At 48.3% G+C, this 10,618-nt stretch overlaps 1 protein-coding gene across 1 annotated transcript; it reads left to right on the top strand.

Moving 5' to 3' along the window:
- Window positions 1–6,711: 6,711 nt before the first annotated feature.
- Window positions 6,712–9,689, top strand: FOXL1 (forkhead box L1). Its single transcript, XM_074969194.1, has one exon. It carries the CDS (start codon window positions 7,549–7,551, stop codon window positions 8,803–8,805), a length of 1,257 nt encoding a protein of 418 aa, XP_074825295.1. The 5' UTR covers window positions 6,712–7,548; the 3' UTR covers window positions 8,806–9,689.
- Window positions 9,690–10,618: the final 929 nt, after the last annotated feature.

Here is a 10,618-nt window from a genome sequence, read left to right as displayed (position 1 = left end):
GTGTCAACAGCCTTCCTACAAAACCCGAGCTGCTCCTGCCAAATTCTCCAGTTTTTTTGTCTATTCATAAAAGAGCAAGGCGGGGAAAAAGAGGAGCGAATACACTCTCCTTCCCCGCCGACCTCCCCAAATCCTCGCCCCTTCTTCAAATTAAATCGGGGAGATTTTTCGCTTAATAGCTCCCCCCCCAACCCCCCCCAGCTCCCAGTCGCCTCATCGCGTTGTTCTGTACCTGTAAGCTGGAAATCAGGGGCTTCTTTTTTGGGTGGGGAGAGGGTGGGCTGGGTGTGAGAATCCCCTGCACGCGCGTGTGTGTGTGTGTGTGTGGGGGGGGAGATAGGGAGACAGAGGAATATCCAGGGCCACTAACATTAAACTTGCCACTTCTCCTCCCTAACAGGTTCCTTGCTTGAGCCAGAGTTCCCAGTGGCAGATTCTCTCTCCAACATAGGGCCTCCGGGGCGCAGAGTGGGGTTGCAGGCACAGGTGATCTGCTGCTTGACCCTTTCCCTTGTTTGTCTAAAGGGCACTAGGCCCTTGATGGGGGTTAGCAGCGGGTGGGGGCTGAATAACCCAGGACCACTCCGGGGATTCTCAGGCTGGCAGAGTGTAGATAGACGCCTCAGTGCCGATGTGCCAACATGCGGTCCAGGCTGGCCGCACGATATTATCTTATTGCAGTCGCATTTTGCAAATAGCTGACGGGATAAAGGACTGCCCCGTGGCAGGTATCGACCTCCCGAAGCTCCTGCCAGAGCCGGGGGCTGGTGCTTTCCCCCGAAAGGGCAGCCACTCGCTGCTGCTACCAGTCCTTTCCCTCTGGGGGCATTTGGCACGCCAGCTGCGGCTCTCCGGAAAATTGCTTTTTTGCTGGACAGTTCCAGAATGACACTGGACCCTGGGAAGTGCGGAGCCCGCGTTAAACAGTGACTGCGGGCAGCATCCTCTTGTTTGCGTTTCCAAATTTTCATGATCGCTCAGGCTCGAGCTGTTTTCCCGACCCAATATCGAGTCCTACCCGCCTGATCTCGGCTATGGTAGAAAACCAAAGTCCCCAAAGAAGAATTAGTAATAACCATTTTTTTAAAAAAGGCGTTGTAATGGTTTTTATTCAATTTCCACTCGAAGGGAATGATCTCAGGTAGGTCAAATGCATCCTTGTCTCTGTCTCTTGAAGTCCCCCCTTCTCCGGGTGGCTGACTTCCTGCAAGACCCTGTCACATTAAACAATAAAATAAAAATCCTCAGGAAAAGAAAGCACTTAAATGTCTCTCTCACAGGGCTCCCTGCTCCTTGTCTCCAAGCTGCAACGGTCTGGCCCTGGAAAATGGCAGGGTTTCAGCAGCTAGCTAATTTCCTCTTTGTGGGTGGCAGCATTTTGGGCCCAGGATAAAGTTTGTGAGATTGGGCCGTCGATCTCATAAGCGATTGCACGCCTTGGCGCAGGGGTGTTCATCTGCAGCCTTGGACTCTCTTTTTAAACCTTAGTTTTTCGGGCATAATACGGGCATGCTCATTTTGATTCCTTTTTTTTTCTTTCAAAAAAGGAAAACCTAACAGAATAATAACACCCAGCAAACACTTACAATCGAAGCATGTTTTTTTCCCATTTACCAGACAGAGACATTCCAAGTAGGTGTTATTATTAACTCTGAGCTCTGGTGAAAAACACTAAGAGTTCAATCTATCCCTGGGAATCTTTTGGTGCGAAACACGTAACATTTTGTGTTTCAGTACGTATATTTCCCCCTCTAACGATCAGCTTTCACCCTTATCTCCCTTTGGAAACAGCTGTAGCGTTTTTACCCCTGCCTTCCCCTCTGCATTGTATTCGAAAAATCTTCAAGCAGAAAACAGACTCCAGCATCTTCTTGCAGATTCCCCCCCCCCCCCCCGGGCAAGGAGAGCTCTACATCACAGTCACTGTTATTTACATCTGTAGACACAGACTTTTGTCAAGGAGAACAAGAACTTTTGTTTTTCTCGGTTTCTTTCCATATGAAATAGGTCCCTGATAGTTTATAAAAGCAATCGGCGTGTTCTCCCGACTCTGGTCTGAGATGCTTGCTGGAAAAGCGAATCTAATCACCAGTTTGTTCAGATTTTGGTGAGGGGTTTGGGGTTTTTTTAAAGTCGCTTTCTTTCTTTCTTTTTCTTTCTTTCTTTCTTTCAAAAAAGGGCTTTCACCCGATCTGGATGATTGTCTCCCAGGTGGTTTAAACCAGCCAGGGGAATTAGAGCCGTGCTAAAAATAACACAGTTTAAATCTTTAAACTGTCCAGTCACATTGCCTGGACTCTTGCTTTGCAAGAGTAATAAAGCAACAGCAAACGCCCCAAGTAGCCCACCCTAGAGTCCTCACAGAATAGCGTGGGACACTGTAGTTCTTTCCAACACGATTGACTCACGTGGCTTTATGGGGGGGGGGGGCTGGATCCTACCCGACCTAAGTCAATGAGAGTTTTGTCATTGGTTTCGATGGGAGCAGAATCGGGGTGTGTTTGCTTGTGTGTTTTGCGTTTGTGTTTAGAGCATTTAAAGTAGTCACGTCCCTTGCAACCGTTGCTGATGATCTCATAATTCTGCCAGCTCAAATACTCCCCCATCCCCAATCATGTTATGGTGTGACGCCACCTTCACCTGTAAGCCTCATTCAGGGACAGATTCAGCACCTGGCAGGATCGGGCCCTACAGCGTACTTGCTTACAGGTGAGGGACCAACATAAATCCCAGCGCACCATTAAGGAGCCGACCCTATTGTAGCCTCCGCTCAGGCACCACGCCCAATACTTCAATTGTGCTCAAGTACAAACTAGCCGGGGGCCAAGAGCAGCTTCTATCAGGGAAGTCGCTGTGTTGCAGAGTTCACCTCTGCTGGGCCCAGCCTTGTTTGGGGTTTATTTTGGCTAATGAGGATGGTGGGTGGACACCTAGCACTATCAAGACGTTGTAATGCCAAAATGGCTTGGGACTTCAAATCTGCTGCCTAGTTTACTGATCCCTCCCCACTTCCCATGACCTTTAATTCATAAGAACGGCCATGCCGGGTCAGCCCAATGGTCCATCTAGCTCAGCATCCTGTCTGCCCAGAGCGGCCAGTGCCAGGCGCTTCAAAGGGAATGAACAGAACAAGGCAATTTATCGCCTGATCCATCCCCAGATTCTGTCAGTCAGTGGTTTAGGGACACCCAGAGCATGGGGTTGACTCCCTTGGCTAATAGCCCTTGATGGACCTATCCTCCCTAAATTTATCTAATTCTTTTTTTGAACCCAGTTATGCTTTTGGCCTCACACCATCCCCTGGCAAAGAGTCCCACAGGTTGGCTATGAGTTGCGATCAGAAAAGTGTGTGTTCAAAACCAACAGCTCTTTATAGTGTGTATTTCTGTTCCAGCTCTGCCAATCCAAGCAACAAACTAGCGAATTTCCTTTGTGCTACAGGACTCAAATGCAGTCCGTTTAGGAACTCACAAAAATATAACATACCCAGACAATCACTTAAGGTCACAGTCTAGTCACCTGCCAGGTTTGCACAAATATATCAACCCCCCGTTTACCATCGCTTCCCCTTTAGCATCTCGTTGCAAGCCTCCTTCGTGTTTTATTTTTCCTTCTTGGGGTGGACTCTGGAGAACTTGAAAGCCCTGAGCAGGGCGTGGAAAAAGAAATGAAAAGGCGTCAGGTAGCAAGTGCCTCTGTGAGAGGGATTCGCTGCCGCTAACACCCGTTTTGCATCATGCAAAGGGCAAACTGTTTTTAGTTCTCATTTGACACTGAGCACAAACTCGACTGCTGCTCCAGTGCACCATGGACTCAGATGCAAAGCAGGAGGTATAATGATGTCAAGGCCTGGCGATCTGGGGAATAATAACACGGGACCATATAGGTTAAAATGGGCAAGCCGGGGTGCCTAAAGCGAAACACCTTTAAAAATCAGATCGTTTTACTGGGGTGCCTAAATATGGGTTTAGGTGACTTACTTTAGGCCCCCAAGTATGAAAATTTTGCCTATGGGCCGTTTTGAATAACTTGCAGGGGGTACTGTCTTGGGGGGGGGGGGAAACGCTACAGATGTTACACCCCAGGCTCTGCTCCCTTCTCGGGACCACAGAAGCTGCTAATACCCTCTAGGCTGCCAAGTGTGTCTCTCTGCTAGGACAGCCTCCCTCTGTCCTGCTGCCTTGAAGGGACGCGAGTCCCGGGTGTCGGGAAGCGAAAGCACACCACGGAGTCTCTAAAGAGCCTGGGGGAGGCCCACGTCTCGGTTCTTGTGCCCAGCAGGCAGAAAGAAAGTTCCCCACGGAGCTTCTCGGCCACTCGCCTCCTGCCCCGGACGGTGGCAGTGAGAGCGGCTCGGATTACAGACACGTCGATGGCTGCTCCCAAGCGGACCCTGTCAGGTCAGGGCATCCGAAGAGGGTAACGCACCCAGGGAGCGAATGAGCTGTTAGGGAAGCTCCGACGGGTGGTTTTCAACCCGAGACAAACGTCTCTTCTTCGCCTCCCGAGGGAATTGCGCGCAGCGATGTACAAAAAAGTGAGGCAAGAAACCTCTGTGGGGCCGTGTGAGCCTGTGTCTGTATCCCGGGCCCGCTGCCATCGCAGGGGAGTATTTATTATTTTAATATTTCTTGCTTGGATTTCTCAAGGAGACGCACTAGAGTCGGTGAGAATTTAAATAAAGCCCGGGGGACAGGGGGACCGGGGGGGGGGGAGGCGACGTTAAACGTTGATCTCCCGTTTAAAATCTCCGCGGCGGATGTCGATAAGGTGTCAGACGAGTGAAAGCCTCTGGGCTCCGACACGGATGCGCAGAGCTCCCTTTACAAGGAAGGTTTATGTGAAATAATGTTTAACGAAGGAGAATTGATGTCTAAACTCAACCAAGGGCCACTTTTTTTTTCTTGGCACACGCTGGATGTGGACAATCAAACAGCTCCTGGGAGCGAAAGACGTTTGCTAATATAGATCGCCCCCCCCGCCCCCGGCATGTGATAATTTATATCAAATAAAAGGGTTTGCCGTTTACTGACTCTCTGAAATGTGCCGAGTTCCTAGGGACTCGATTTAGTTCCCTCTGGTTTAATTCTACGAAGTAATGCCCGAAATCAAAGAGTCACAATCCTATTAATAAGCAGACTTTGTGGAAGCGAGGTCCCAATATATAAGAACAAATGAGAACATCAGAAATCCACTTTTTTTTTAAAGTAATTTGCAAATCCAAAGCAAGGGGATTGCTTTCTCTACCTGTTAATCTGAACCCCTGCTGGATTCATCTGAAAATGCAGAAATCAAATCAGGTTTCTTCCCCGCTTCTGATCTCCTGCTGGGCACCTGGGGGATAACCCTCAGGGAATTCCCAACTAGCCCTTTTAAAAGTAGTGTGATGTTTATGATGCAGTAAGGACCCCATCCTGCAGTCAGACAAAAGTCCCATTCGAGTCCATAGTTTTATCTGGGCAAGGGGTACAGGATCGGGACTCTGGTTTCTAACGGCACACTTAATTTCCCCGATTACGTTTGGAAGTTACCGGTGGCGGCCAAATCCTGCTTGCTCCACTCAGACGAGTGCTGGCGTTACAAGTTGATTGGCCCTCGGTCTGGGCTCGATGCAAAGCCCAGGGAAGCCATTCGAGTTTGGATTAGACCCTACAGGAGACGTGGCCCGTGCTTCCTTCTGAGCACATTTTGCTCCCAGAAGAGATGGCAGGCAAACAGCCTCTAATCAGAACAGAAACTCATGACTCAGATCTGCCTTTACACAGCTTCCTAAAAATGCTCGTATGTTAGTCAGTTTCCATGGGCCATCTCTTGCCATCGGTTTTTAGCAGATTCCCCCGCCCCATCACTGACTGTTTTAAAAACTGGGGACACAACAGGGCCCTAAGCATCTGTCCTTTTCACCCACAAAGAGAATAGCGAACTGATTGTCGACATTTCACATTAGAGGGCACGCTTAGTGGGGGTCTGTTCATCGCCCTCATTAAAGAGCTGACACCTCTTTCTGAGTCCGACTCAGCCAGTACCTTTGATTAAAATCATTACATCAGTCAATTAAAAAAAAAAACCTGAACGTTTATACAAAAAAGAGCATCACAAATGCCTAATGTAATCACCGGCCAGCTGTGTGCACTTGTAAAGTTGTTATAATCCCCATCCTTGGTATAAACAGGAAAGTACATAATATAAAGCAACAGGCCTGCATTCACAAATACGAAACCTCCCCCTCATGCCTGCCAAGTTCGCCTTTTATGGAGCGCGGTTGCTTCTTGCAATCCCACTGCGACCCCCAAATAATAATCAAAATCCCCTTCGATTTTGGTTCCTCGAAAAGAAGGATTGCTTAACTCGCGCCCCCCCTGCATTCACACGGCACTCGGGCCTGAGGTCCGACTACAGAATTTCCTCCTGCTGGATTTCACTAGCCGTGGGGGGACCCTTCTCACCCTTGAGGTTAGAGAGACTTGATTAGCATCACTCTGTACAAGCGGCCTGTTCAAATGGCAGCAGACACACGATTCGAGCATACCCCGGGTTGGATCGCTTCCCCGGGCTTTTGTTTCATCTGTCTTCAGACGTGCTTTCTACTGAATATTTGATGCAAACCTGGTTGCTTGGATGTCTATCTTATGCGTCAGGAGCAATCCCTGCACTGATTTTGATTTAGTTGGGGTTGGTCGTGCTTTGAGCAGGGGACTGGACTAGATGACCTCCTGAGGTCTCTTCCAACCCTCATCTTCTATGACTGCAGGTTTGAAGGCAAAAAGCCAGATCCACAGCGGGTGCAAATCAGTGAAGCTACGTTGATTTACACCAGTTGAGGATTCATCCCTGTTCTCCACTTGGAGAGAAAGAGAGAGAGAGAGAGAGAGACAGACCCCTAGGTTCTTCCTTGCAGCTCCATTTAATTGCCTGGTTTCCTCCGCATTGATCCTTTCAAAAAACCAAATCCTCCTTTACCCGGGGGTTTCTGCCCCTTCTCCCTCTGAGCTCCAGCCGTGTACATCCTGCTTTGCTGACTGTGTGCTTACAGCGTCAAAGGGTGGACGTGATATTTCAAACATCAGATCAGTGCGTTTATATATTGGGTGCCCGGAAATTTTTCCAAATAAACACAGCTTGATTCAACTTGGGTGGGCAGACTTATCAACAGACTAATGCTATAAACAAATGAAGGACAAACCCGGCGAACCATTGGCTGGTACCAGAGAGACACGTGGAGGGAGCTTGGAGTTTTGTAGCAATGATATTTTAATTAATGTGGGTGGGCTGAGAACACAAGCGACTGTTTATCGGAGACAATTTATTTTCCAGTGCTAAGTCAACATATAATAGCAAACTTACAACAATTATTTAACATTTTTTTTTCTTTAAAAAAAAAAAAAGAGCGATGAAGCCGGGACAGAGGGAGAACAAACTCGTTGAGGCAGGGTTGGGGTCTGAGCTCACACAAACAGCTCCCCGGTGGACTCTTGGAGGGTTTCTTCCTTGTCCTTTCGCCTCTCTGAACTGCCAGGGGAAAGACCCGGAGCTAAAACCACGTCCGCGATGAGCCACGTTTTCGGCAGCCATCTACCTCCAATGAGCAGCCCGCTAAATGGCTCCTCCATGGTCTATCTGTACGGGGCCGACAGGGCTGGGCTGCCTGCTGCTTTAGGCTTCGCATCCACCAGCGTGATCTCCAGGCAGGAACCTCCCCAGAAGCCTCCTTACAGCTACATCGCTCTCATTGCCATGGCCATCAAGGAGGCTCCAGACCAGAAGGTGACTCTCAACGGCATCTACCAGTTCATCATGGAGAGGTTCCCTTTCTATCAGGACAACAGGCAGGGCTGGCAGAATTCCATCCGGCACAACCTCTCCCTCAACGACTGCTTCGTCAAGGTGCCCCGGGAGAAAGGCAGACCTGGCAAAGGCAGCTACTGGACCTTAGACCCCCGCTGCCTGGATATGTTTGAAAACGGGAACTACCGGCGGAGGAAAAGGAAGCCCAAAGCCTCAGGATCCCAGGAGACCAAGGGCAAGGCGGAGGCAGAGGAGGGGAAGGAGCAGCCCGCTGGCTACCGAGCTGATGTGCAACCGAAGAGATTCCGGGGGAGCCAGGCTGCATCCGCAGGAGAAGAGACCCTGGAGCCAGCCTGCGCCTCCGGGGATGCACTGGCCCCCGCAGAGGAAGGCGAGAACAAAGCGAGCTCTGTGAGATGCAACCGGGCAGCAGCAGATCCACCTCAGCCAGAGGTGCCCCCTGCCCCTTGGGGCCATCCGCATCCATCCAGGTGCGCAGCTGCTCAGGTCCCTGCGCCTGCCTCCAAGGAGGGAAGAAGCATTCCCGAGGGGGAAAGGGTGGAGAGCTCTTCGGAGGGAGAGGCGGAGGAGACGGCGCTGGCAGAGGCCAGGGCATGTCAGCATATACCCACCTCTGGTGCACGCCTGCTCTCCCCAAGTGCCAATCAGAGCCAGGTGGGCTCCGCAGCCGGGACAGATCAAATGCCTTCGAAAAGCTCAGAGAAGTCCAAAAGCTTCAGTATAGACAGCATCTTAGCTCACAAAACTCTCCAAACGCCAGCCAAAGGGGACGCGCAGGCAGAGGGAGGCTGGGACCCGAGCGCCTCCAAGTTGGCTTTGGAAAGCCTGCCAGCTGGATACATCAGTGGGTCGCTGGCAGCTAATGCTAATGTCTGTCCAGCTTTCAGTGCTTCCCTGATGCTCGATTCCCAAGTTCAAGGTAGATTTTATCAGATCGGGATTCCCTTTCTCTCTTATTTTCCTCTTCACTTGTCCGAGACGGTATTTAATTTTCAGTAACAAAACCCCCCAAATGCAATTTGATATCCAATTATATACACACACGGAATTGGCTTATATATATATATAAACCAAGAATGAATTACAGGGGTTAAGAATATTAGGATTTTATGGCATTTTCAACCGTTTCTTTCTCAGCAGATTTCTTGACTAGGTATTTTTTCTTCCAAATATACTTTAAGGTAACTTTTTTTTTTTTACCTTGGCTGTAACAAAAATATCACAAACAGTATAGCAGCCTGATGGTTTATTCTTGCCATCCATCATGCATTTAAGACCTGTTTTTGTCCAACTGCTTTGCTTTCACCTTAAAAAACAACCCCCCTCCATGCACCCCAATGTAATCATGTGTTTTTCTTGTGCTTGTGTTATTGTGCAGTGAATACATATATTTCCCCGCACACATATATACAATTGCTGCGACGCTGCCTAATAAACCCCAACCTGGTAATTTAAATAAACCGAATAGATAAATGACATGTCATATGCGCTAAAAATAGTCACAGATGGAATTTCCTTCTGTACAATCCTGCTTGCTTGGAATCAGCACCGTATACAATTCATGGCGTGAATTCAAGCTGGTTTACTGCACAGTGCTTGCCTTTTTAGTGTACTTTGGTAGTGTCTGTGTCACTGAGGCCGGTTACAGAGTACACCCGATTTTGAATGATGTGGAATGGAGAAACTGCAATGTTTTATATATGGAATCCGATGCTCTAAACATAAAACCACACGGATCACAATAATATACATTAATCTTGGCGTTAGCTTGTTACAAACTGGACGTCTACCAAGAACAATCAACTCACCCTGTCCCCGTAGGTTTTTATTTTCTCCTAGATGAGTTATAGAGCACAGCATTTTTTTGTTCTTTCAATAAATATTGAGGCTTTCTTTGTATATTAGCGGGCAAATGCCCTTTGGAAATCTTTTATATCATCAGCTTTCATTATGAAGCCGAACCTATATTCAATAAAGTATTTTGTTCAATGATATGGCTGATTATTTAAAAATCACCCCCAGTTCATGCTGCCTAAAGAAATGTTGGGTTTTGGGGGGGAGGGGAGTGGCGGGGAGGGAAGAAGGGGAATAAGACGCTGTAAAAACGCTAGAAGAGATGCATTTTTACAGGACTATTAGTATTTAATTCTCAGAGGCTGCTTGAGGAACAGTAGTAGCTCAGAGAGAACTTAATTCTACGCATTTAACTGTCCAGTGCATAAGAGGCTGAAGAAGGGGTCAGGGAAATTGTTTTCGGACAACAGAGACAACATGTCCCTCACACAAAGCGGAGTCTGTCTTTAAATAAACCCCTTGACCGGTGACTGCCCAGGAAGAGCTGGGCTTGTCGATACAGCTCTGATTCAGACTCCTTCGCCATTCCCCACAGAATGGTCTGGGGTTTTCTTTGAAATGTCCGAGCAGCTCCTGATTCCGGGGCTGTTTGCATTTAGACGTGGAGTTCAGAAGCTGAACACCCAGAATCTGCAAATAACTCTCAGCTTATCTGATGTGGGAAAGTACAAAAAGTCAGGGAGCCGTGGGAGGTAGTGCTGACCTAGAGAGAGGGTTAGCTACATTTTTAAACTAACATATACATCCAGCGTACAAACCTTTTCTCTAAAAATCTCAAAACCCACTGAAAAGTCGCTTTTTATGCCTGTCATTGAATGGCAAAAAGGGATTTCAGGTAAGCATGACAACTTGTTTATTTATTTATTTTAAAACCCTACCGAGTATGACACCAACTGTAGATAAAGCTGTTCAAAAAATGTATGGCACTGTCTAATCCTGTAGTTCATAGGGGAGCCAT

The sequence above is a fragment of the Natator depressus genome, chromosome 12 (assembly GCF_965152275.1).
Source record: "Natator depressus isolate rNatDep1 chromosome 12, rNatDep2.hap1, whole genome shotgun sequence".
NCBI classification, from domain to species: domain Eukaryota; kingdom Metazoa; phylum Chordata; order Testudines; family Cheloniidae; genus Natator; species Natator depressus.
Note: the sequence above shows the minus strand (reverse complement) of the source record. Positions and strands in the feature narration are given on the sequence as shown.